Source organism: the organism of the source record quoted next, unplaced genomic scaffold, assembly GCF_019419815.1.
Source record: "Pyrus x bretschneideri cultivar Hongxiangsu unplaced genomic scaffold, Pyrus_bretschneideri_v1 Contig9, whole genome shotgun sequence".
In the NCBI taxonomy this organism is placed as follows: Eukaryota; Viridiplantae; Streptophyta; class Magnoliopsida; order Rosales; family Rosaceae; genus Pyrus; species Pyrus x bretschneideri.
Genome location: NW_025999831.1, coordinates 6,259,034 through 6,286,719, shown reverse-complemented (window position 1 = coordinate 6,286,719; position 27,686 = coordinate 6,259,034). Strand labels below are relative to the sequence as shown.

Genomic DNA, 27,686 nt, shown 5'->3' with positions numbered 1-27,686 from the left:
ACACTTTCATCCCTTCATGTTTGTGCGATCACGATTAAACCACGTCAATATTTATATTATTATTACTTTTTGTCTTATTATCTTTAAAAAAAATTAATATAAAATATTAAATTGACTTAACCGTGATCATATAAATAAATAAAAAAGAAATGAAAGTGTATAGAAAGTGAGAGGTAGAGAATCCGCCTCCTATCCAGAGAATCTGCCTCCTATTATATATATCCATCCTGCACTGTACACCGTATCCTAACTTAATTGCTCTGTTACTTGTTTCAGGTGGTCCATCCATCATCTATCACCTGTCTGTCTCTCATAAATTAAGTCCAACTACTCTCTGATCTCAAGTCCCACACCATATCTAGAGCCCATGTCTTGGGGTACATCATAACTGCTAATCAAGTTGCGACCTGAGCATTCAACGAAAAACCAATTGAAACATGTCCGGAGGAGTAACCGAGTAAGATCATTCAAGCATTCTCTCATGCAATGATTTACCTCCTCGACATGAGATTCATACTCTCAAGTTCTCAACAGTGCACACAAAACCAAAAATTCCGCAATTTGAAGTTGAGTTTCAAGAACCCATGTTCAGCTTGGGTTGCAAGAGAGCTGTCAAAAGAAAAGGGAAATGATTTTCGAGGTGAAAAGAAAAGGCAGTAAAAACCATCTAACCAGCAGAGTCAATGCCGGTATGGTCGTGGGACGGTGATTGTCATGGCGATTGCAATTGCAATTGCGCTTTAGAGTGTGCACCAAAACCATCCAACCAAACATGAACAAGTCTTGTCAATACAACAGAATAAAATTGAGAGATCACTGATACAGGTAACTCAGTATAATACATGTTATACTACAGCAGAAAGAAGTCTCTGGGTAAAAGGGATCACATGTACAAGTGTATCTGTGAAGAGTTAAAAAAGAGAAATAAAACTATGAGGGCCGTCATTGTAAAATAAGATGTTTCATGAAGGCGGATTATCATCGGGGACATCATCGAGGATGAAAGTACCCAACTTGCCTGACCTAAATAATGTAAGAAATTTCTTTGATACCATCAAACGCGCTTCAGACCCCTTATTAGGTATCTTTAAGGCCGTTTGCAGTGCTTCAAACTGCTGCTCAATAAGTATCTCCAAGTCGCTCTCATCTTCTGGGTTGCCATTGAATTCTGACAGAGTCGAATATAGTGCACGTTGCACTTCAGTTACCATATCCTGAAAAGCAACATGAACAGTACTAGAGTTTTAAAAGACATACAAACATAACAAAATATTAGCTGATCACGCCGGAGATTCTTATCTAAGCTACACTTAATAAGTATCAGCTGCAAACTGATGAGCCACACATGTGAGAAAAACTTAAAACGGCGAGTGTAAGAGTATCAGCGGGTTAGTGTCCAAGCTTCTCGTAAGGACACCTTTCTTGCCCCTTACTTGCCATGACACCATATCAACCATAGGCCCATAGTACATCGTGTACTATGTTATCCCTTCTCTTTTCCATATTCATGATTACCCAATCTATTAGAAGCATTACAATGCAGAGAACACAGGGAAACAAAAAATCTACTTTCTACTAAGAAATCCAAACCTAAGTTGCAAATCACAAATGGCGTCGCACCAAACATCAAGTAACTTCAACTTGTAATAACAGCATCTTGAATTTACCGTACCATTACAAATGACATAACCAAAAAACAAAAGAAAACAAGTCTCTATTGAGCTAGTATTAGTGGCGACTCCAACAAGTGAAGATTGTATCATACATGAATGTGAGAACCCTTTACCTCAGCACTTTAATCCAGGTAAAACTACCAAACAGAGTATTGTCCTGCACCTATAATACCTACTTTTAAACAAATGACAGCAAAACGTTCATGATGTGATGTGAGACACCTTTGCTTTAGTGCTTAATCTACAATGTGGTTTCTCCTAGTCAGTAAACTAGTCCCAGGCTTATTGAAAAAAAAAAATAAAAAATTATCCATACATGTTTCAGAAAGTATGTTCTTGTGTTAGTGTTCAAATAAAGTGACTAAGCATATTAAGTTTGACATTATCACCATTAAGCATTGTATATAAGGAAAGACAGGACCACAGTAATCTTAGTTACCTCAATGTACAGCACATCGGACTTATTTGGCACCTTCCTTCTATTAGGTCGAAGGTTCTTAAGGCTGTAATCAAATTTTCCCTCGGCTTCATATTGAATCCCTTCCATTCTCCTATTATTTGAGTTCTTCCAGTGAAAAGGTGTCCCTCGTGAATTTAGAACTGCAAGTAAGTATTGGGCAATTCGATCCTCTCCTACCACTGAGTCCTTAATAGATCCTGCACGTTCACTTGACTAATAAGGTTCACTGAGGACAAAAGTAAACAAACTACAACATGCCCCGGGTTCCTAAGAAAATTCTGAGCAAAGTTATTCAACCCAATTCAAGATTAACATGATACCTTCCTTCATTCTTATTTCAACACATGGAAGTTGGACCCCCTTCAAAATCTTATATTTAGCTAATCAGAATTTCATTTAACATGGATGTTAACTGCATAAATAGGCGTTTGATCCTATGCTTAGATTATCCAAAGATTTGAACCTCTCTCCATTTGCCAACAGTAAAAAACAACTAAGCTATCAAATTACAAATTCAATTTACAAGATACACCTAAGCCTATATATGGACACAGAAACGAAGATGCAAAATGAAACTTTCAAAAGAGAGAATGTTAAGGTGATCGCCAACAAACTTGAGAAAGGAAAAACCTGCAAGAGCTAGCTTTAACCCCGTCTCGATGTCAGGGATACTTGGAACCAAAACACCTGGAGTGTCAAGAACATATATGCTAGGCTGATGAGCAATCTGTACATAAGAAATTAAAAAAGAAGTTAGGGAGTCAGGACGAGAATTTCCATTTTAAATCAACAAGATAAAGGAAAAAGGAGAAGAAAGAATTACAATAAAAGCATTAAAAGACAAAAGAAACAAAAAATTAAGAACAACATAGACACTTGATTATTTTGTTTAAAATGAAGAATATCGGAAAGTGTACAGTCGGCCGAGAGACTTGTTATAAGAATGAAGTGGGTATAATTCATTGTTAGACTGTTTTTATTTTGATCAAGAGAGTTTTTTTGTTTCCGAAACACTGAAAGAGAAATTATCCATCGGCTAGTCTGCACTTTCAATTTGATGTAGAATGAATATGAAAAACTAAATCAAGAGCAAAAAGGACTTCACCTTGAATCCGGCAATGTCCTGAGTAACGCCAGGCAACGGACCCACGGTAGCGCGCTTCATCTTCCCCTGAACTATGAAAGAAACCCGACCACTGTCATTCTTCAATGTGGATTGCCTGAACTCCAGGGAGATTAATAACTTAAACACATTTCCACCACCAATATAGTATTCACAACAACTACCTCTTACCGGGAAAGCGAGATGATGCAATCCGATGAATATTATTGATTAGAGCTGATTTCCCAACATTAGGAACACCAACCACCATAACAAGCAGAGTAGGTTCCCTCGAAATCGCTTCCTTCAGCTTATACTCCACCAGCTCGAGAAGCTTCGATAACCCAGTGCACATTTAAGGATTTAGAACCCAAAAAAGAGATCAAAATCACAAACCAAAAATCAAAATACCTTGGAAACAGAACTCCTGCTATGTGCATTTATAGGAAGGCAATCTTGCTTGGACGATTCGAAAAACCGAGTCCATTTCTACAACAATCAAACCAATACAAACACGAAATTCATCAACAATTTGATAATAACAACACCAAAAAAAAAAACAAAAACGAGTTGATGTTAACATTACTTGCATGATATTTGTATTGGCGAGGTCCTTCTTGTTGAGGACAATGAGGGAGCGTTTGGCGCGGAGTTGGGGCTGGAGGTCTTGGTTGGCAGAGGACAGTGGAATCCGAGCGTCGCGGACCTCGATAACGAAGTCGGCGAGCTTGAGGCGATCGCGGATGGCCCGTGTGGCAGCAGCCATGTGGCCTGGGAACCAATTGATGGCTCCGCCTCCGGTGTTGAAACCCATCTCTCCCAACCCCATCATCCCCTTCTTAACCAACCCTTTTGACCCTAACCCCATTTCTAAATCTCTCTCTGGTTTCTACAAGCCCTGAATTGAGGAAGCTTTGCTGAAATGTTGACGGTCTCCGACTCTGGGTGGGTTTTAGTGGGAGTTTCAGGGAGGGTTCATAGGGTTTAAGCTAGGTTTGTTCAAGCCAAAGGTTCATAAGGTTTAAATCGCCGTTTAAAGCTGGGATATTTTAAATTGGTCCTAATCTTTTAGAAGATTTTAAATAATTATTTAATATTTTGAAAAATTGATTCTTGTTAGGTTCGTGTGATGATGTGGACAATTATTAAAGGGTAATTGCTTAAAATGATCAAATTTTTTTTTTTTTTAATTTTAGGAGTGAAATGGGATAAATTGGCCATGCACTTCAAGCACAAAAGCAAAATGAAGAAAATAACTATATATAAAATGTACAAACTCAAAAGTGATGTGTTTTTTTTTCTAATTTTGAAGAGAGAGTTGTGAGCTCTGGGTTTTTGGGTTGACTCAAATCTGTGAGCATATAATGTGCATGTCTTGTGCATGTCACTAGGAATGGATGATTTTTAATATGATTTCTCGAAGCTAGGTTCAGGTTAAAGATTTGTAAACTACAAATTTTTAAGAGATATTCAGATCAAGGCCCTTAAATATCTCCCAACACCGTTAATTACATGATACACGTCCGCCACAAAACTGATACACACTCCAAATATTGCATCAATAACCCTAATTTCTCACAGTTAAAACAAAAATCCTAAATTAAAAAATTGAAAGCTCCGATCTTTGTCGTGACACTCAGAATTCTAAAAAATAAACCATTGCATCAATAAGACAAGGGCTATGACAAATAATAGGATATAGAGAGAGATGAGACTGTGGAGGAGTGGTGGTGGGATGGTCATAGTTGTTCCTTGGAGACCTTCATGGAGGATGCCCGTGTGCTTAGCTTCCAACGTCAACACAAAGGAGTTGCGTGCCCAGCTCGGTCAGTATTCAATAATATTGAAGCCCGGAAAGATATTTATGGGTGTAAGAGGATTGGATGTTTCTCTCTCTGTCCTTTTCTTTCTCTACAAAATCAGAAATGGGAGTTGGAATTTCTAGGTAACCCATTTATATGGAAGGGCAATTAGGTCATTTCAAGATATAGAAAAAAAAAAATCATATTTCTGTCCTATTGTTGTACATGGAGTGTGCATACTTTGTGTATATTCGGTTTGTCCTATTTCAGTCCTAAAATTAAGAAAATGGGTCATTTTTTGGCAATTTTATGACAACCCGTTCCAAATTTTACGTTTTTATTTTATTTTAAAAGCGTGAATTTACAAAAATACCCTAGAGATAAAGATTTTGACTTACGTCGACCATCGTCTAGAGAGACATATGACTTATTCTTTTAACATATTCTCATAGTACTTGTTGGTGTGAACGCATAGGCGAAAGTCGTTTGCGAGTCCAAATTATAACGGTATAGTTATGGACGTTTGAAAATGGTTATTTAAAGTTTAGTTATAAATTATTTGAATTCCCACCTTGTGGGAAAGTGACCAATCAGATTTTAGACGCAAATAGGAAGGACCAATCAAGTATAAGGTCAAGGAACCAATTAGAATTAGAGGGAGAGGGTGAGACCCAATCAGAAAAGAAAGAAAAAAAAAATGGGAAAGCTTCCCGTGCACCCGTGCCCAACCCTGTGTGACCACCCATTTTCCAAGGCCGATTCCGGCCAACTCTGATGGAGTTTTTCGACCCCACCACCACCATCTTGAAGCTCTCATTCCCCTCTACAAAACTCACCCAAGAACCACCTTGATTAACCATGGTATATGGCGGTTGGAGGCCACGAAAGTCGACGAAAATCAACAGTGCTCTGGCCACTCTTTTCAATTTTCCGGCAAATCGGCAAAGCGATGAGCGATGCCACCACTTGGGCTTTGTAGCCCATCATCCCAGGAACAAAACCCAACCAACCTTGACCCCATTGGACCACTGTAGAAGGCAAATCGACACCGGGAAGTTTTAGGCACCCGCCGGCTTTGTGGGCAAAATTGACCATCTTCCGTCCACTTTTGGACTTCGTGGCAGGTATGAAAGTTTCTCCACTCACTGAGATCTTCATTTATTTGAAGTTTGAGAATTTTTGGAAATAGTTGGATTTTCTGGCGAGTCGGGGTGGCCGACCGCCACCCACGGCGGCGCGTGGCCAGTGGGCCGCCAATGCTATTTTTAGGTTATGTCGAATGTCTTGAATTCAGTTTTGATATTTGAATGACGTAGGGTGATCGTTGGAACCTAAATTCGTTACGAGGCGTCACTTGATAAAAATGTGAATCGACGATCCGACCATTGGATCGTCACCAAAATTGGATACATTATAATACGTAATATTTAAAGATCATAGGAATTTATGGATCGGGAATCCGACGTACGAATCTTCCCGAATTGGATTTGTAAGTTAGTAAAATAAATGTTCACGGCCACTTGTTTTGGGCAATTGGCGAAGATTCGACCGTTGGATTGTAATGAAATTTTAATATGTTAGTCTAGAAACATATTGTGGATCTTTGGGAGTTGTGGATTGGAAATTTGATACGCGGATCTTTCTGGTCGAGTTATACAGGGTGTAGACCCTACCGTTGATCTTTGATCGACGATTGACTTGTAGTCAATGGGTCTCGAAATATTTTAGATGTCATTGAGGATGTGTTTTACGTGAATTACGTATTCTATTGATAAGAGTTCTGAGATGTGATTCGATAATTGTTTACAGGCGCCAATCATTCGAGACGCCTTGATGTGTGCGCTAGGAATCATAACGTGGACTCCAGGTGAGTGGATCTTTTCCTTTTATCGTACATATTATTGATAGTTCCAATGACACTTTTAAATTGATTAGGTATATTACCTTCCTATAATTATTGTGAATGCTTGAAGTACTAATATGAACTACGAATGACTTGATCCCTGTTTAGGGCACGTAGGCAGTCTAACGAGACGTTAGATGCAGCCATAATGTATTTGAGACAAAAGCCTTATTTGGGAAATTGAGTAATGCGAAGGAAATTGGTAAGGGCAAGTTTTAGTTTTGTGAATTAGTTAGTTAAATTAGTGTTAATTGGGTTTGTCACGGATAATTATCCCTAAAAATAAGTAGTTCGGAAGTAGGGCGTTATTGATTGTACATTTTACAATGTATTGTATATAATTGAAAATGCTACGACATGGTTGAGTATTAGATTGCATCATGGTATATCCATATGCATATTACTTGCACATAATTATTGGGAATGCATTCAAGTGCAAAGGTGAATGCAGGACACCCAGGTAAGTTCAGGTGAGTTTATGGTATTAGTTGAATCGATGGAGTTATAGCATGACTACATTTATGTGTTAGGCAACTCCGATACTGTCGTACTGGTTACCATGAGTTGTACATGTTATATTGAGATCCATTGAGAGCTCTTAAACCTGCACCCCGGTGTTAGTGCTCCCGCCCGTGGCCAGGACACAGTCCTTCATGTAATGTTCACCTTTCACACCTTACGCTCACCTTGGACTTAAGGTAGGTGCACAGGCTTGTCGTACAGACCACTATAGATGGTTCCGACTCATAGGTGACCCGCGATTATTCGCCCAGTCTTTACGTGATCGTAGCACTTGAGCGTACTTATTTACATACAGTCCTGTCATATAGACCACTAGAGGTGGTTCCGACTCGTGTGCAAGGATGTTTGATGAGCTATAGATTAAGTCGTACAGGTCATTAGAGGTGACTCCTAACTTGTATGCTAGTATTGATTGATGTGATATGGATACCTGCACCCCGGTGTTAGTGCTCCCGCCTATGGCCAGGGCACAGTCCTTCACGTGATGTTCACCTCCTGCACCTTACGCTCACCTTGGACTCAAGGTAGGTGCACAGACCTGTCGTACAGACCACTATAGGTGGTTCCGACTCGTAGGTGACCCGTGATTGTTCGCCTAGTCTTCACGTGATCGTAGCACTTGAGCGTACTTATTTACACCCAGTCCTCTCGTACAGACCACTAAAGGTGGTTCCAACTTATGTGCAGGGATGTTTGATGAGGTATAGATTAAGTCGTACAGGTCACTATAGGTGACTCCCGACTTGTATGCTAGTATTGATTGATAAGATATGAGTACAGTCGTACGGGTCGCGTAAGGTGATTCCAGCTGATGTATCATTTTATATTGATTAAGTTCATTTGGCCTACTTGTTAATGCATTGTAGAGTCTATGGACATGGCATACCCATGGTTTTGGCCATTTTTTAGCATGGGTGGATATAGATATATATATATATATGTGTGTGTGTGTGTGTGTGTGTGTGTGTGTGTAGTATTGTCCTATAGAAAACAATAAGGGAATTACAGTGAGGGGTTATTACTGTTAGAATGGTAATAGTTTTGGGAAGCTTGGTTTTATTGCTTACTCATACTTTCTGTTTTGTACCCCTTCAGGTTTTAACTGCTGAGTTTGTATCGACGCGGATATATGGCTAATCTTAGTATTGGTGGCTACTTTTAAGGGTATGATTCTTACTCACACTACTGTACTTTACTTGTGCTCTAACATCGCGTGTGAAATGGGTTCGCTCCCACTCGTAGCGCACTCTGGTATTTAGACACTTTTAGTTTCAAATTTATTCATATTTTATACACTATCACACTTTATGGCTTCGTCACCTTCCAGGTGTCGCCCAACACAGTTCAATTTGGGGTCCTAATGGACATCCCGGGTCGGGGTGTGTCAAATTTCCCATTATTAAAGGGGTTTTTATTCTCAAGTCATCTATAAAGCTTTGATTTTCAAATTGACGCAATTTAGTTGAGCAAATTTATGACTTAACTTGGTTGAAAATAGTCAATTTGAAGAATTAGAGATCCAAAAATGACAATTAGTAGATACCAACTTTAGTATTTGTCCACCTAACCATTTATTGTTAGAAAATTATCACTTAATGTTGGTTAAGTCATCGGTTAACGTTGGTGACCTAACAAATGTCTCATTTTTCCTTACTCATTAGTTTAAGGCAACAAATGCCTAATTTTTCAACATTAGGTAGTTATTTGAAATGTTTTTAAAGGTGAGACTAATTTGAAACACACTAAAAATTTAGGTAGTTATCCGTGCTTTGGTCTTTGAGATTTGAAATCAATAGAAGTGGTCCCTTGAGATTGTCCACCATCAATTTTGGTCCTTCGGTAAACCTGGTAATTTCTTGCACGACCCGTTACATACAACACGTAAACGACACAAAAATAAAGGTTTCGGGTCAACACGATAAATAATTAGATCGTCATCGGGGTCACACCATAAGAACCTGTTAATAACGGGTCCTTAATAGGTTTACACAAGTGACATGTGTATAACCTGTTTCAACATGTTAAGAAAAAAATTTATTTTGATGATTTTAATTTTTCAAACTAGAAAAAAAACTTTCTATAAAATACAATAGTCATAGTGTATATGTGTATATTGTATATTAAATATGTATTATTGTATTACTATTCTATATAAATTTAAAAAAATAAAGTTTTATTTGTTTATATATTTTTAAAGTATACTATAGGCAAAGAGAGTGAGATTAAAAAAAATTATAAAACACATTAAAAATAAAAATATCAAGTAATTTAAAAATACCAAACACATTAAAAAAAAAATTAAAGTGCAAAAAAATGTAAAGAAATATGCCAACACTCATGATCACATCCTCTACGCTTTGAGAATGGGTACATCGTCGTTTGAATTTTTAAAACTATAGAAACCCTCATCAAATGCGACTCCCTTTATTTTGCATATCCTTGAACATTTGATATTTTGTAGTAACTCTTATTTTGGGGTATGTAATACTTGAAAGACAAATGTTTTTTATTTTTTATTTTTTATGTTTTGAAGTAATATTTATGTGACAATGCGATATGCATATACTAATTTAGTATTATGATTTCCATTTTTTAGGTAAAATTATGTTTTTCATTTTCATTATTTACTGATTTAAAATATATTACTTTAACGGGCGACGAGTTGGGTCATATTACTTGATAATATTAACGGATCGATTTCAAGTCGGATCATATTACCCGTTTACATTAACGGGTGTTACACGATACGACTTGTTAGGATATCAGGTATGTCATGAAAATAATACGAACACAGAAAACACGACACGAATGTTAGATCTATCATTCGGTGAAAAATTATGTTAATTAAGGATCAAAATGACAAAATTACCCTCAATTTAATAAATAATAGGCCAAAATGATTTGACAAAATTTTAGGGTATTTTTATCATTTTATCCTTATTTTATGGAGATTTTTAATGGAATGACCAAAATGATTGATTGTGGATAAACTCATGGACCAATTTTATCGATTTCAAATTTCAGGGACCAAAGTGAGGAGATATACAAATCTCAATGACCATTTTGACTGAAATGCCATCTTTTTTTCCTAAAAAAAAAGTCCATTTTAGATAATACATATATTCTTGAAAGAAAGAGCCCTTGTTGTCCAAGTGAAAATAAAAGTTAAAAAAAAAATAATAATAAGTTGCTAACTATCACTTTCTCTCTCCAGTCTCAAAAAAAAAAAAAAAACAGTGTTTAGCATTATTTAAAAAATAAGTTGTAGAATCTTAACAAAACCTCTCAAACACCAACCGCAAAACGATGGTCGCCGATGATAGCATGAACGTTGGAGGCTAGGGTTTTGGGGTGATTGTGAACCCATAACAAGGTCGCGTAGGACAAGTCTTCATGTGCTTTCCATGTATGCAGTTTGCTAGGTTGTAGATGAGCTTAAGGAAGGGATAGTGGGACTAGGCTACGAAGAGAAATTTGCTTTAGATATGTATGGGATGCCTGATCCCCTAGTTCCACCTTGAAATACAAATCAAGGCAAGGGTTGTCCTACTTGCTAACAAGATGATAATCAGTTGTAGTAGAATACGCATCCAATGATGATAATCTTTGTGTAGGGTGTTTGAGATATGGAAAATTAGAAACAATAATTCTTGAAAAGTTTTTGTCTACTGTAAATTTCCACGCAATAAGGGTTCTCCCAATTTTCGTAACAGCTTTCATCATCTCTCACTTAACCTACGACAAAGATAAGATATAAGAACTAGACCTAGAGGGCTTGGAGTTGGAAAAAGGAAAATGGGGATTGGGAAGAACACATTACTTTGGAGTTTTTGATGATTCAAGTTTATTTTCAAGGTGTTTTCTATCCATGTTTTTAATAATATTTTTGTTTATGATTGTTTGTAACTAACTCTCTTTTGCTAAGGTAAAGCCACAAGCCTTAACAAGAATATGTCCAAACTAGGTAGCTCATCAGAGCATCTTACTCCAATCTAGGCTATATAGCGGGTCAAAATAACCTGATTCTCAGACTATCCTCGCATCCTGACTCTGATCGTCTAAGCACCATGTGTTGTGAGTGATATGATTTTTACCTCCTGCAAAAATAGGGATAAAAACACTTTAAATACTTGCAAGAGTATAAGGTAATCATAGTATAGCAGCTCTAGCAAGTTCGTTCTGCATAGAGATTGAATGAATAATTTATGTCAAATCAAATCTTAATTAATTACTTAAAACAAAGTTTTGCAAAAAGGTGATTTTGTGATTTCAAATAATAAAAACGAATTTAATAGAAAATAATTAAATAAGGTGACAAAATAAAATAAACTAAAAGAAAACGGTTTTTAAAAATTAAGTTGTAAAAGCCTAAGGTTCCGCTGTCACCTTAACAATCCTATGTAGTTCTTCCAATTACTTATGAATTACACATGCATATTTGAAGGTTAATTTTTCTAATATATGCCTATTTGGACCCCTAACATAGAGTGTATATCAAACATGCAACAGTCTGTGGTATTCAGATCAAATCTAAACATGCATGACTCATTAATATTTTTAAACCTTTTGAAAAACTATACAACCCTTAAGACGTGGTATTCATCCTAAGTGAACTTGCACATATTAACCACAAGAAGCTTTTGTCAATTTCAGGGACCGACCTCCGATCAAAATTGCATCAAATTATTTTTTTAAACTTCCTAATGGTAGCTAAGCACTAAGACAATTAGATAGTTTCAACCGGTGATTAATAATTCAAACCTGCATGCATAATATCATAAGCAAATTGAAGGCTTACCTTTCATTTCCTTTGTTTTACTTTTGGAGGAGATCTTAACAGGTGTGGTGGAGGTCTTGATGAGGGTAATATGGATAACAAAAGCTTCGCTCGCAGGCTTTTTCCCAATCTTGTCTACGTTTGGAGCGAACACCTTATCGTTTTTAAGGTCTGTGATCGGCTCTTTCTTCCCATGATTCGCAATACTCAACTCCATGTCATGGGATCAAGTTGCCAATTCTTCAAAAGTTATTGGTTTTATGCCTTGAAGGATGTAATGTAGCCCCAATTGCATGCCTTGAACACACATCTCAACGGCAGAGGTTTTAGAAAGCTGATCTTTGCAATCCAGACTTAATGAACTCGGGCTTGAGGTCGGTGTACCGGTCAAAGGCATTACCTCTTAGTGAGCGCATGAACTGCTTGACGAGGTAGTCTTCCTCCGTCTCAGCATTGTTGCAGGTTTCAATGAAATGGGCAATATGTTGTTTAGGATTGCCTTTTCCATCGAATTGCATGAATTTGGGTGGCTGATAAGCCCTTGGCATCCTTAAGGCGTCAATCTTTTTAGAGTATGGCTTTGAGTACAGCACGGAACCATGCGAGTTTCCTTCATTTGCACCTTGATCGTGCTTGTGATTATCTCTTGCAGCTATTTGATAGAGAGAGATCCCATGACCATCGCAGCTCGGTCTACGTCTAGCTTCTCCTTAGCTTTGTCCATCAGAGGCTCCTCATTTTCGTCAGTTTCCTTATTTGGTGGATTAACCTTCGGGTCAGCTTTCTCGTCGTGCTACGCCTCTAGACGATTGACGAGTGTAGCAATCTGCAAGTCTTTTTCCTCCATGGTCCTTGTCAGTCTTGTGATTGCTTCACTCATTTGTGACAGCTGCTATCCGATTGAAGTCACACTAGTAGTCATGACTTACATGGCTATGGGATACAAGCTACTACTTGAGTCAGCATCGAAAGTCAACGACTCGGAGTACTTTATTAAGCTTTTTTCCCCTGGCGCCCTTAGTAAGGCCAAGGTGATCATGGGCTCGTGTCTCGGGTACTCTTGCTCCTCCGGCAGAGTTGATGTAAGGGTGGAAGGCACGGTAGAAAGAGCTCTTACCTTGCTTCGAGTTGTGACGCCCAAAGTGCCACCACATGCAGCAAAGATGTTTTTATTCTTCTCATTGGTTGCGGGAATAACTTGATCTTTTCTTAATGCCATGTGTGTTTCTTGTGGATTTTAAGATAGAGATGAGAGGTAGAGAGGTCCCACCGAGCGTGCCAAATTTGTAAACACGAAAATTATGTAACGAATGAAACGAGAACACGTGTACAAAGTAGATTTGTATTAATGAATTTGTAGGGTTACAATCTCTGTTTACAATTTTCCTTTGATTTAGTTTTCAAATTTGATGTAGATGCGTAGGTTGTTGATCTAAGGGTCGCAATGACTTGAGTGATTGCTTCAAGTTTTGAACTTGAAACAACGCGTGGATAGTCTTCACCTCAGGTTTAGGGCTGCGGCAAAGGTAGTGTTAATGTAGGATTTTGTTCAAGGGTTTTGGGGACTTGATGTTGAATCAAACGTTGTTACAAGTTTTAAGCTTGCAACAAAGTCTTGAAAGAATCAACACAAGTGCTTGTTGATTCTTCAACGGAGTTCTTAGGCTTTGGTTGGAAGCAAGCTTCAGCTTTGATTATGCGTTATTCGAAAAGAGCTTTGGCAGCGTATTAATCTTCAAAAATTTGGCAGATGTTCTTCTCAATGTGAGAATTTCGGCCTTGAATGTAGAAATTGTCGACCGTTTTGTGTGTCTTGGGACCTTGTATTTATAGACTTCTCAAAGTCATGCCTTTGAATGGATTTGGCCTTAATTTGTGTCTTGATTCGTTCATAGGAGAATTTAGGCATGTTTTATGTCTTAATTTTAGCCATTTTCCCTTGTTTGGCCAAAATCTATAGGTTTGTTGCCTATTTTGGGAGCAATATTCAATTTTTGCTTGTTTTGTGAAACTGCTTTAGCTTTCTTTTCGTTTTTGGGAGCAATTTGGACCCTTGCCAATTTTAAGGGATATTTCCCCCATTTTGCCAAATTTTAGGGAAGTTTTGAGCTTCATTTGCTTGATTTGTGCCACATATTGTCCATTTGTGATGAGTCATATGTCACGTGGAGCTTTGTGATGCATCATTTGTATGCAACAAAATTTACATGTCTACAAGAAGATCTAACTCTAGCAGACTTATTCGCTTTGGTAGATAAGCTGCAATTTGGTACTAGGCTTGGCGACCAGATAAGGCACTCGAGTAGCCTCGAAAAGAATCAGCAGTAGCATAAAAGAAGGAGGACGAGAATCAACACAAGAACAAAAGAAAGCAAAGGCCAAATGCATGGACTTTAGATTCAACAGATCAAGACATTATACTTCAGCTACTTTAGCTCTCATTAGTGCAGCCAACCTACTTTAGCTCTTATTAACTTAGAAGATGGGCCTGTAAAGCACAATCATAAACTGAGAGGAGGTACTCACCGGATTCAACGGACACAACTCGACTATCATCGGCAACATTACACTTGACGTGAGAACATCACAAATTGTCTCAAAGCAGATGTTCGCAATAGTAAGCGATCCGTCTCCCTACAATCTAGGGCGACCTTGGCTGATAAAGCTGGATGCCGTAACCTCCGTCAAGTATCAAAAAATCCAATTTCGCAGATGTACAATGCAAGTACTGAATGAGTAAAAAAAGAATAACCTTATCCCCCGTAGAGGCTACCAAGGTCCAAATGGACGATGAAGGTACCAAATAGCAATTATAGCAGACGAATCAAGAAAATGGTGTCTAAATCAATGCGACAGTAGACGAGTAGTGATGGAAACTCGAAGAGGACGCCGAACACATTTTTTTATCCCTAACAGCCGAAGAAGACTACTAGAATCGGCTCACGTCTGAGCTCGAAGGAAAAAAAAAGGAACTCATGGCTTTCCTTAGGGAAAATCGTGACATCTTTGCATGATCACCTTCCGACATGCCCGGCATCGACCCTAAGATAGCTTGCCACAAGCTGCACATCGATCCCATTGCTAAACCAATGATCCAAAAGAGAAGACATTTCGCACCCGAACGAGTGACAATCATTGAAGCGGAAATCAACAAGCTACTAAAGGTCGGGTTCATAGAAAAGGTAGCACACTTAGCATGGCTTGCCAACGTCGTGCAAGTAATGAAGAAAGAGATGGGCAAATGAAGAGTTTGCGTGGAGTACATCGACCTCAACAAAGCATGCCTGAGGGATCCTTATCCAGTTCCCTAAATTGATTTACTAGTAGATTCAACTTCCAGGAACCAGCTGCTCAGTTTCTTGGACGTATATTCTGACTACAACCAAATAGCCATGCCGGCCACTCCTCTATAAATAGCCTTATTATCGCACTAAAAAGTTAAGTTATTTGCTTCCCACAAACTCCTAAACACATTCTTTTCATAATTCTAACTTTGGCATTGGAGATTCTTCGGCCAAATGACCCCCAATTAATCATGGGTGGGTGAGGTTTTTGGCCTTAATCTTAGGTGTTATTATTTTGTAGGTGCATTTTCATCAAAGGAGAAGACGGCGGAAATTTGCATCCACACATATCATGGAGATTTATCTCTCCTACACGCCCCGCCATAGGCTTACTCGTTAAGAATGTAGTCCAAAGTAGCACACATCACATCTTCTTTTTTAAAAACCACACCCGTGATCTAAATATTTTTTTCCTAAGGATATGTAGGCAGTCCATTATGAATTCACCCCCGCCCCAAACAATCCCCGTTCACCCCTTGCTCGTGTTCATGGAGGATTTCAATATTTATTACAACCATCTGCAATTGTGCGCAAAATTGGTTCCATTACCTTAGTTGGACAAGTGCTCCACCATCATCTTCTAGTGAATCTCAGCAACGATACCCACATTCAGATCATCCACATAGAATAAGATGATGGGTTGTGATACTTGCTAACAAGATGATGGTCACTTGTAGCAGAATAAGGAGCCATGGATGATATTCTTGCAGTAGGGTTTTTGAGATATGAAAAATTAGGAGCAATAATTTTTTAGAGTTTTTTTTTGTTTTTTGCAAATTTCTCCAGAATTGAAGATAGGATTTTCGCAATTTTTCATAGCAACTTACATCATCTTTCACTTCACATACAACACTATTAAATAGAACTAGACCTAGAGGCTTGAGGTTGGAAAAAGGCAAAAGGGGCTTGGGCATAGGATGCATCTGATTCACAATCAACTAATCAAGGGTGGTTTGATTTAAAATGAGCTCATATTAGAAATGGGTAAAACCAACCCATTTTCAAACTGTTGGATTTTTAGGGCTTTTATTGATGCAAAGACCTAATTTCCTCTCTAAGTTAAATTGCATTAGAATATATGGAAATTTGTTATAATATAAAAAATTTGACATTAACTTTCCTTTCTATGGGAGATTTTTTAGAATGTCCAGAACACGGAGTGGTACATCATGTGTCACTATACAAGCAATGAGATACTTCTGTTGAAAAATTGTACACAACGTGTCATTATACAAGTAGTGAGATACTTCTGTTAAAAAATTAACAACTTCAATTATAAATCTTCTCCCTATTTATTTAATAACATATAGTGTATCATTCGTGTATAGGTCACAATGAAAATTTTCTCCATTTTCAGGACTGTTTATAATTCGGTTGAGACAACAATAAACCCAAGGCCACCGACTTCTAGGCTTGTGAAGTCATGTCTTAAGAAATTCCTCCACTTGCCTTCTGTGGAATCGTGATTCTTGCAATCACAAACACTTTTTTGATTATGGATCTACTACCAGAAATTCAATGCGTAATCTTAGCATTCAATGGTTATTCCTGAATAATCTCATTTTTCAATTATTCAACCATTTCATTTTACCAAGTTCAATGTTAGTCAGATTAGTCAACATTTATATGTTTCGATGCAACAACAAGATGTTATTTGTAACAAGTAGTTTTGTTGGTTGGTTAATTGGTCACATTTTATTCATGAAATGGGTTGGGTTGGTATTAGGCTGGATACAGCAAAATAATTCTATTAGATCTAATGTACTTATTAGATCTAATAAGTACCTTGTGTCAGAATTGAGAAATTCTATGGCTCGAATCTTTAGTATTCTCTTATTTATTACCTGTGTCTACTATTTAGGCAGAATACCGTCACCCATTGTTACTAAGAAACTGAAAGAAACCTCAGAAACGGAAGAAAGGGGGGAAAGTGAGGAAGAAACAGATGTAGAAATAGAAACAACTTCCGAAACGAAGGGGACTACCTCTTTCAAAAAAAAATTTAAAAAAATCTCACACATACATAATTAGTTCGTGTTGATGTATGCTATGAATGTAATGACGCTGATTCTGTACACAATGAATACTTTGTGACGAACTTCTGACTCTCAACAAAATTGTTAGGCCACCAATGTATAGGACATGATTCATGGGGCAACTGTTGCTAATTTGGAACCGTCATACTTATTTTAATAAGAAAACTAATGAAATGGAATTGAAAATTTTGAGTCTTAACGATAAGGACAAAATAAAGGGGGTAAAGTGAATAGTACCATGATTTACTTTTAGTGTAAAAATATGATTTTTCGTTAAAATGAATAATACTAGAAACTTTTTGTTAAGCCATCTCCAACCGAAGGGTCCAGAGGGCCAAAGGGCCGAAAATAGTTCAAAAACCGTCTCCAACCGAGGGTTAGGCCAGAGGGCTATGGAATTTGAGAGGGCCCCACGGAATCGGAGAGGGCTAGAGGGCTGGCCAGAAAATATAGCTTTCCTGTCGGTTATAACCGACAAGATTGCTTAAAAAAAAAAATTTGAATACAACGGCTAGTCAACTAGCCGTTGTATTCAATTTTTTTTTTCTTTGTTTTTTTTTCGGTTTTTTGGGCCAATTTTTTTTTTTTTTAATTCTTAAAAATTCTAATTTTTTTTTCCTCTTATAAATACCTAAACCATTCATTAAATTTAAATTCTAATTTTTTTTTTGGTTTTTTGAGCCAATTATCATTGTAGTTTTTAAATTTAAGTTGTTGGATTTGAATTTAAGTTGTTGTAGTTTTTAAATTTAAATAATTAATTATGTTTGGCCTTATGGCCCTTTGGCACTTGGTTGGAGACGGTTTTTCGTGATAGGGCTAAAACGATCCCTATGGCCCTTTGGCCCTCGGTTGGAAACGGAGACAAATATGGCCCTGTACTATTCATTAAAATATTAATATCTTGTAGAATCTTGGAGGGCCAGAGGGCTAAAACGAGCCCTCTGGCCAGCCATCAGTTGGAGATGGCCTTAAAATTCCCTATTTTAATTGGTTGATATATTTAATTGTAGTAATGATGATTAATTAAAAACCCCGCATGTATTGAGGTAGAGATACTTTATATAAAGTGTTGTCTGGCTTCCAAATTGATGGGGACAGAGGTGGATTGTCTGCCCTCCCATTTCCATACTCTCTTCATGCCTTTATATTTGTGTGGTCACGGTTAAGCCAAGTCAACATTTTATATTCTTATTACTTTTTGTTCTATTATTTCTATAAAAAAATAATATAAAATGTTGACGTGACTTGGCCGTGACCACACATCACAGGAGGACATGGAGAGAGTACGGAAATGAGAGGGCAGACAATCCACCTCTGATGGGGACAGTGTCCTCTCTCACAACATATATATTTTGATTTAACTTTTGAAGAAAGATGAAGTTTGATGGGACATTGTGACCTCCCTTACAACATATTTGATTAGGCTTTTGAAGAATTAAGATTCTACCGTAAAATTAATTAATAATATTAAGAATTGTTCAGTTATTTATAAGCACACATAATAAGGTCTCTCATTTTTCTGATGTGATTGATACTCTTAACACGTACCCTCATGATGCGTGCCAAATTTTCAAGCCTAACACTTTGACAATACAAATTGCGTGGCATGGAGCATATGTTGTTGTTGGACTTCACACGTGGGATAACTGACGTTAATACCACGAAGAAAATTGATATTCTATGATAAAATAATTTGAGCATATAAAGAATAACTCAATTACTTATAAGTATATGCAAAGTCTCTGATTCTTCCCATATGAGATAAAATAATCTCAACAAATTCATTATCATGCTCGTCACCCTCAGGTCGGTCACTTTCTTTCAGTAAAAAACTGCCATCACATGCACCCTTACGTAATGCTTATCGTATGTATCAGGCTAATGAAAAATGGAGTTTTATAGAGGAAAAATACAATGGAGGCCATGTACATTATCATTGTACTGATTCAGCATCTAAAAGATAACTTTCTTTTAGTTGTTTACATTATTTTTCATAGGGTAGTTCTCTGTTCTTTTCGATCTTTTGCTGGAAACGATTGCTTCTATTGGCTCTGGTGCTTGCCGAAATGTTGGTTAGGGTGTTTACGTCGTTGATCGACCATGCATGTTTATATTTTAGTACTCTGATTTGAAAGTTTTCGTCTTTTTCTTATTTTTGTTTCTATATTCATATGAGAAGAAATGGAAGATGATCTGATCTCACGATTGTTTTTTTTTTTTTTTTGGTGCAAGGAGGTTAATAGTTCTTCTTTTGTCATTTAATAATTAGGACAGTGTTCCTGTTCCTTTGCACCAGAGTTCGGAGTAGTTTAGTAAAAATGTTATTGACAAATCTACTCTTCATTTGCACTAAAGACCGAAGTAAAAAAAAAAAAGTATTAGAACATATTGAAATCATAGGGAACAAACATATAATGAGTGTTTATCTAAGTATTTAATAAGTGTTTTACGTTTCATTGGCAAAATAAATGCAAAATGAAACTTATCAGTTTTTATTTATTTATTTAAATGAGAGTCGCAACCTATACGGGTTAATTTAGGCATACTAGGTGGGCTAGGTGGACCCCTAAGAGGGTCGAGGCGCATTTACTTAATTTTCAAATGCCTAGAGACTAATCGGAATAGTGACCAGCCGCCTAGTGCCTAAACAGAGTCTAAGCGGGAATCTTTAGAACAGTAATTATACTCTACCCACCAGCCTCCTGCAGCCTATAACTCAATACAGTGTAGAATCACCTCCACACCTCCATGTTCTTCACAGTTTTTGGTCGACTCCTTCATCCCCAATGCTTTTTACAACACGAATCTTCTTTTAATTAGTTGTATAGTTGAGGTTCCTTGTACATATACTCTCACCTACGAACCTCTACTTCTCCACTACTTGGGCAAACATATCAACGGGTTAGTATCTTCACTATTTGACCATCAAGAGATTAAGAATTAGTTACACAAAACCAAAAAAGGATTGAAAAACGATATGATACAAAGAAAGAAAGTTCATTGGATTTAGACATATTCTGTATCACATATGAGAAGTTTCTTTTGACCAGATATCATACAAGGCTTATAAGCCCTTCTCCAAAATGTCGACACCATTTAGAAAACTGACACGTTATAAGTACCCTAAAAAAATTCATTTTGCTCGCACAACTCTTCAAAGTATAATTTTTCCTACTTATATTTTAAAATAAGGTTTCGTTTGGTGTAGAAGAATAGATTGGAATGAGCAAGACATTATTAAAGAAAAAAAATGAAAATATTGTGTCTAACTCGAAAAAAACTTATTCATTTCAATGCCTTCCCAAATGGTAGATTTTTTTTTTAATTTATTATTTTAAGGGGAGAGGAAGGGTTTGCAATTATTATAATAATATAAGAAATGGGAGAGTTTCGAACCCAAGACATATGGGTAGAAACCTACCACACCTATCCGTTAAGATATTGAACCACATGCCCAAAATAATAAGATTAAAAGAAAGAAATTTCATTCATGTCTAATCCTCTCAAAATTAAAAGTGATCCATACTAAACGAGACAAATGCATAATAAACTTCTGGGGTTTAAGGACTGTCCCATGAACTTGGGCCACTACCACTTAATTAAAAGAAATAAAGGAATTACTGGGTTCCATGAGCGTATATTCATTCGAGTTTAGATAAGTTTAGAAAAATGTTTCATCACTTGACCACTTTTTATTTCTAATTTAAGAAACTCATATCTTTACCAATTTCAATTTAAGCATAGATTTGATTCACATTCCATGTTTTAAGAAATATTTACCATCCGAAAAGAGAAAAAAGCATAATCTTTGTCTAAAGAAATGCCTTGAGAAAAGATGAAGATATAGAACCCTTCAATGCGATAGTACTTTTTCAACTCACTTAATCTTCATGATTTTAATATAGGAAGTTTTAACGAAAAACTTATGGTATCACTTTAACGAAAAACGATATTTTTACACTAAAAAGTCAATCCTAGTATTATTCACTTTACCCTTTATTTTGTCCTTATCGTTAAAACTCAAAGTTTTTAAGTTTTTTTCATTAGTTTTCCTTTGAATTTAATCGGGAAACATATAAGCATAAAATCATGAAATATAATATATGTGATGACCATGAAATCATCGAATTCAACCAAGAAAAGATCGTAGACAGCACTCAAATTCCAGTATCAAATTTGGGTTGTTGTTAGGATATATAGTGTTGTTCCACATAAAAAGTTAAGAATCTTGTATTTGCTTATAAAATGTTAGACTTTCTTCTATTGTGACATTAATGTTAAATGAGCTAAGGTGAAGATCAAACTTCTTTTAGTCGCTTTCTATAAAAAAACGAAAGGCTTGTTATAAATCGATTATAAATTGAAAAAAGAATAGTATTCATTTACACGACAGAAAAGAAAGGACCCATCAATATATAAAATGAAACCAACGAAAAGAAAACAAAAGACGACTAGTCTCTCTTGAAGACTTAATTATTTAAGAATATTAAAAAATCTCATTTAAGATGTCTTATCTTCTATTCATGTCCATATACTGGCAGTTATTCTCTTCCAATGGGAGTCATAAGATTTGGAGACCTATTAATTGATTCTAACAACTGCTTCAACCTGGAGGTGGGATGCTCCATAAGTTCAACTTCCTTCAGTCGCTACAAATAATTGTGAAAAAGAAAAATGATAAATATAAAATTGAGAAATCACTTTTTTTTCTTTTTCTATTTTTTATGAGTAATGCTAGGAAGACTAAATTTGTAAACTAAATTTTGAAAATTAAAGGACATGAAACTTGATAATTGTTTTATTAGTTAAGCGTTGATAAACGTGCTCATTCTTATGGTAATGCATCATTTAATTTACAAATTTAGTCTCCAAATTTAGTATTTCTAACATTATCATTTTCTTATTCATAAAAAAGCAGGTAGCTGAAAGTGGTGTGGCTATGAACATATATAATGTGGTGGTTTGTAGGTCCACATGAGGTACACACTATTGAAAAAAAAGTCTAGGATGTGATCATCATCACAAGCCTCCATCGTCTCCCTTTATATTGGCCACCTCCGAACACTATCATCACTTGTCGGCCAATATTCTCTCTCTCTCTCTCTCTCTCTCTCTCTCTCTCTCTCAAAAGAACAGCGCGCTCCCCTCCCCCCTATTCCTCTCACTCTTTCTCTGCAAATTAGGATTAAATTAAATTCATCTCTCAAAAATATTTGTACATTTCGATTTGTATTCATAATTTGTATTCATATTTCAAAGAATTAGAAAGTACAAGCTTACAAAACCTTACGGACAATTTTTGATCATATCAAATTGTAATTTTAAGTCACCATGAAACACCAAGAGCTCAGCCTCCACAGAAGCACCAGTACTACTTCCATATCAAGAAGCACTTCAAGAAGGATCATCCCATCCAACCACTTCAGATCTTCACCATCAACTCTCCCACTTAACCATCTTCAAAACGACGATGTCCCCAACAACCTTTTGATTCCGAGACACCACTCTCCAGTCTCCTTCCACCACATATCCAAAACCCAAACAAAGATCACCTCCCTCCTCCGCTCTTTCCTCAGCTTCCTCTCCTTCCCCACCATTATCCCGACATGCAAGTGGCTCGCCCTCCCCTCCAACCTCTCCGTCACCCCCTCCCTAGGCTGAAAAGTCACCGGCACGCTCTTTGGAAACCGCCGTGGTCACGTCAGCTTTGCCGTTCAGCTGGACACCCGGTCGGATCCTGTCTTGCTTCTCGAGCTAGCCATGTCAACGTCTTCACTCGTTAAAGAGATGTCTTCGGGGCTCGTGCGCATTGCTCTCGAGTCTGAAAAGCAACAGAGTTCCGGCCGTGCAGGTATGAATGGCCGGAAGCTGTTTCAGGAGCCTTCATGGACTATGTATTGTAATGGGAGGAAGTGTGGGTATGCGGCGACTCGCACCTGCGGAGAGTCAGACTGGCACGTGCTGAGCACTGTTCGGAGTGTTTCGGTCGGAGCCGGCGTGATTCCGGTGTTAGACGACGGAAAAAAGGGTGGCGCGTCTGAAGGTGAGTTGCTTTATATGAGAGCTAGGTTTGAACGAGTTGTGGGAAGCCGTGACTCGGAGGCCTTTTACATGTTGAACCCTGAGGGTAATGGAGGTCCTGAACTCAGTATCTTTTTACTCAGAATATGAGTGTGAAGAAAAATAAAAGGTAAATAAATTAAATTATTGGTGAACACTACAGAAATATATTGTTTTAAGGAAAAGAAATTAAATTGTTGGTGGTCAGAAATATATTGTTTTTAGGTGATTTAATCGCAACTTGCAAAGTGAATGCTAGCTAGTGACTACTTTTATCAGTTTATGTGATATTACAGCTTTAAAAATGTAAGAACATGTGATTTTGTATCTTATTAATTATCTTGATATATATACAGTTGGTATGTATACATACACTGGACTTGATATCGTTCACATGATATTATGCATTAGAAAAAGGTGGTGGTGAGTAGCTAATTTTCTCTCTGGTCTGAGCTGTTAATTGAGATCAGACCATAAAAAATAAAAAATAAATAAATAAAAGAGATGGATCTATTATGTTTGTATCCTTCTGTGGGTTCTGTGCGTGCGTGCATGTAGGTTTTGTATGAAAATGAACAAAGTGTTGCATGACTAATTGTTTAATTAACAAAGTATTGCATGACTAATTGGCACGCCCCTCGTTTTGCACTTCCAATACTAAATTTGAAAAATTAAGAGGGGGGAAATGTTCTTGAGGAAGGAAAATGCTGTTGGACTCGGAAACCGTGGTCGGTGATCACGCTAAACTATTTTATTTGCAGAACAATTTAGTGAAATTTGGGGTTGTAATTGTTGAGTATAAAAGTATAAATCTTGCATATATATATAATTAGATTACTCTTTATATTATTAATTGATTTTAACGTGAGACTTCAACTTCTTCATTAAAGTGATACTCAGATCTTGAATTCGACTTCTACATATACTCACCACAAAAAAAATAAGGCCTTTTAGCACAACCTATAAGGAACACTAAATTATTTGTTACTGTATTTCTCAAAACGGAGACAGATCAGTGTATTTTAATGCAGTCCTGCAATAGCGTAGCCATCCACAAGGTTAAGGTGAGCTGTAGCTCAAGGAGCTTTTCTGTAAGGGTAGTGCTATCCATATACTCATTTTTACTTCTTACACACATCTCTTAATTGCCAGTTGTTTAGATCGAATGAATTGAAGATGATCACTAACAAAATATTAATGAGGCTGTGTTGGAAGTAAAATAGGTTTGTGAATAGAACTATTCTTTTGTAAACTCATGCTTATAGCCTACTCAATTTCAATACAGATTATTATTTAATGTATATTTAGTAGAGGAGAAGTAGTAAATAATACATTTTCAGCTAAAAGTTATAAACAAGTTCTATCTCCAGTCCCCCTTTATTCTATTCTTTAAAGAAAGAGACCATTTACTCTATGTAATTTAGCTTCTGTGCTTCTTACTCAAGAAAAGATTAATAAAGTTCTTTAAATACACAATTAAATCTCTATCTCCTCAATTCTTGACTTTCCGTTGCAATTTTCCAATGAATGTCACCATTGGTACATTCTTAATCTCTTTATTTACTTATTATTGATTTAATTAGTAGGTTAATTATTTATATGGTCCTTGAATTTATCGGTTAGGATTATGAATTTGAGAATAGTTTATATTATATTGTTGTTTATATTGATTAATATATAATTTATATAAGCAAAAAAATAAACATATAATTTTATGGTACTATTTTCAGCTAGCCCACCCAAGAAAAAAATCCTGGCTCCGCCCTTGGCAGTCTTAATTTAGTTAGGATTTTGATTGTGTAAAACTTAGTAAATTATTATGGGATTTTACATTATGTTTTAGATAGTGTCCTATTCCAGTTGTAATATCTAAAATGTAAGGAATTTACCTTTCTTACTACTATAAATAAAGGCACAATGGAGGTGAGATAACACAAATTGCAGAGTTCACCAATTCTCTCTTTTCTCTACTCTTTGCCACACCCTTTCTTTATAATTCTTCAGTTAAAGAGGCCTACAACACGTTATCAGCGCGTTTCTGACGCTATGCTAAAAAGAGTTTGTTCATCTTCAGTCAGGGGAGTATTACTTTTCAATCATTATTATTATGAATAAAAATTTATTTTATTGAATCAATATACTTACTATTGATTCATTTTTCTCTTTTTATGTTGAACCTGATACAATGTATTGGAGATGAAATTCTGAATTTCCCTACAACTAGCATTCAAAGACTTTATTTCATTTTCAGCCAATTACGTTCTTCTATAACATAGACTTGATAAATATCAAGTCTTGTTTGCATGAAAGCATTCACCATGATGCATGAATCTAGAGTTGATGGAATATAAAATAAAAGGTTGGGTTCATGCATCATGAGGAGTGTTTTTTATTGTAAATAGGGCCTGATAAAAAAATCAAGTCTGTGTTTTAGAAGAACCTGATTAGTTGAAAACGAAATAAAGTCTTTGAATCCTAGTTGTAGAAGATTCTTCTCCAAAAGTCGAGATATCACTTCAAATGTGTTGTACTACATTCAACATAGCCATTGAAAGAAAGAATAATTGAATTAATAGCATACAGGTCAATTCAATAAATAAAAGGTTAATCATAATAAGTATGATTGAAACGTAAGATTACTCTGATAAGATGGACAAACTCTCTCTACCACAACGACAAGAGCTTTCTGATAAGGTGTTGTAGGCCTATTTAACTGAAGAGTTATAGAGAGAAGGAGAAGGATGTCAGAGGTGCAGAGAGAGATTTGGTGAATTCTGATGTTTGATTTATCATCCCATTATGTATTTATTTATAATAGTAGGAATGTAAATTCCTCACCATTTTTTTTAGAAAAAGTACGATATTTATTGATGATTAGAAAACCGTACAACTTGAGAATATGGTGCATAATGGGCCTCGATAAAAATCTTGCCGGAAATTTCAACCCGGTAGAAAGGAAAAAGAGCATCCCGCACTAGCGACTTAGAAGTCAACTAAATTAGACTTACATTACAATAAGAAAACTATCTAAAAGATTCTACAAAATCTCGATAGGATTTACACAATCATATTTCTAACTAAATTAGACTCTAACAAAATAAGATTTTCAAGGTGCACTCCACTATTGTACGTCCCTACAATTAGTGGTGGCTGTCCACATATGAGAAACAAAGTTGAAAAATTCAGAAAATTAAGTTTTGGCATAAAAGATAAATTGATTTATTAATTCCGCTAATTTCTACAAATGAAACTAATAATCAAACTAATTAATTGCACCATTGATTAATTCAAAAAAAGTCTCTCCAATAGGAGATATTTTTTAGTATGAATTGGTACATGGGGTGGTACATCATGTATCACTATACAAATAGTGTGATATGTGTGCTAAAAAGTTAATAACTTAACAAATAAAATTTCTCACCACTTCTAACACGTTGTGTACCACTTGTATTCCTGTCACAATTAAAAATTTCTCCTCCAATAGGATATGCGTATCTTTTCAAACCGTACACACCAATGAAGAAGAAGTGTCACGCCAAAAAAAAGTCAAAAGATGACAATATGACACGTCATTTGTTTCTCCTCTCACCAAGAGTAATCAACTACAACATAAGCTAGACTTACCAATCAAAATCAACGAGAATTAGATCAAATGAAGTACCACGGGATGATTAATCCAGACCTAAGATTAATGTAGTGCATCTCTATATGTAGGATTATCAAGTATAATTTACTCTCATTTGTTTATGGATTTGTACTTCATGCATGTGTACAACGCTATTTTCAAGTAAATAAAATTACTTTCGTGTGTTTATGTGTATAGGCCCACATCTGATACAAGAGGTAAATTGAAAGAGCGCTTTGTGATTAGAAAATGAAAATACGGAGTAGAAGCACAACACAAAATTCTGAGTACTCCATATACCATATTATATCCCACTTTATCCTTTGTGTTCTTCTTTTGTGCCCCACTTTACACAATTCCATCATCTGGGTTGTAAAAA

General features: G+C 36.4%; 1 protein-coding gene and 1 pseudogene across 1 annotated transcript; one reads left to right on the top strand and one right to left on the bottom strand.

Annotated features, from left to right (window-relative positions):
- Positions 1-773: 773 nt before the first annotated feature.
- LOC103953192 (short integuments 2, mitochondrial) lies at positions 774-4,304 on the bottom strand. Its single transcript, XM_048576327.1, has 7 exons — positions 3,822-4,304; positions 3,647-3,724; positions 3,428-3,569; positions 3,239-3,309; positions 2,764-2,860; positions 2,113-2,330; positions 774-1,214 (listed from the first exon to the last, which is right to left on the bottom strand). Exons 1-7 carry the CDS (start codon positions 4,101-4,103, stop codon positions 963-965), a joined length of 1,140 nt encoding a protein of 379 aa, XP_048432284.1. The 5' UTR covers positions 4,104-4,304; the 3' UTR covers positions 774-962.
- An 18,409-nt stretch (positions 4,305-22,713) lies between these two features.
- LOC103953188 lies at positions 22,714-24,131 on the top strand (annotated as a pseudogene).
- The last annotated feature ends 3,555 nt before the right edge of the window (positions 24,132-27,686 follow it).

Bases quoted from the DNA above. Each gene is read 5' to 3' on its own strand.
- LOC103953192 (XM_048576327.1), bottom strand. From the start codon at position 4,103: ATGGGGTTAGGGTCAAAAGGGTTGGTTAAGAAGGGGATGATGGGGTTG. The intron at 3,570-3,646 runs GTATTTTGATTT...GGGTTATCGAAG, and splicing joins GCAGGAGTTCTGTTTCCAAG to CTTCTCGAGCTGGTGGAGTA. The intron at 3,310-3,427 runs GTAAGAGGTAGT...TTTCTTTCATAG, and splicing joins TGCATCATCTCGCTTTCCCG to TTCAGGGGAAGATGAAGCGC.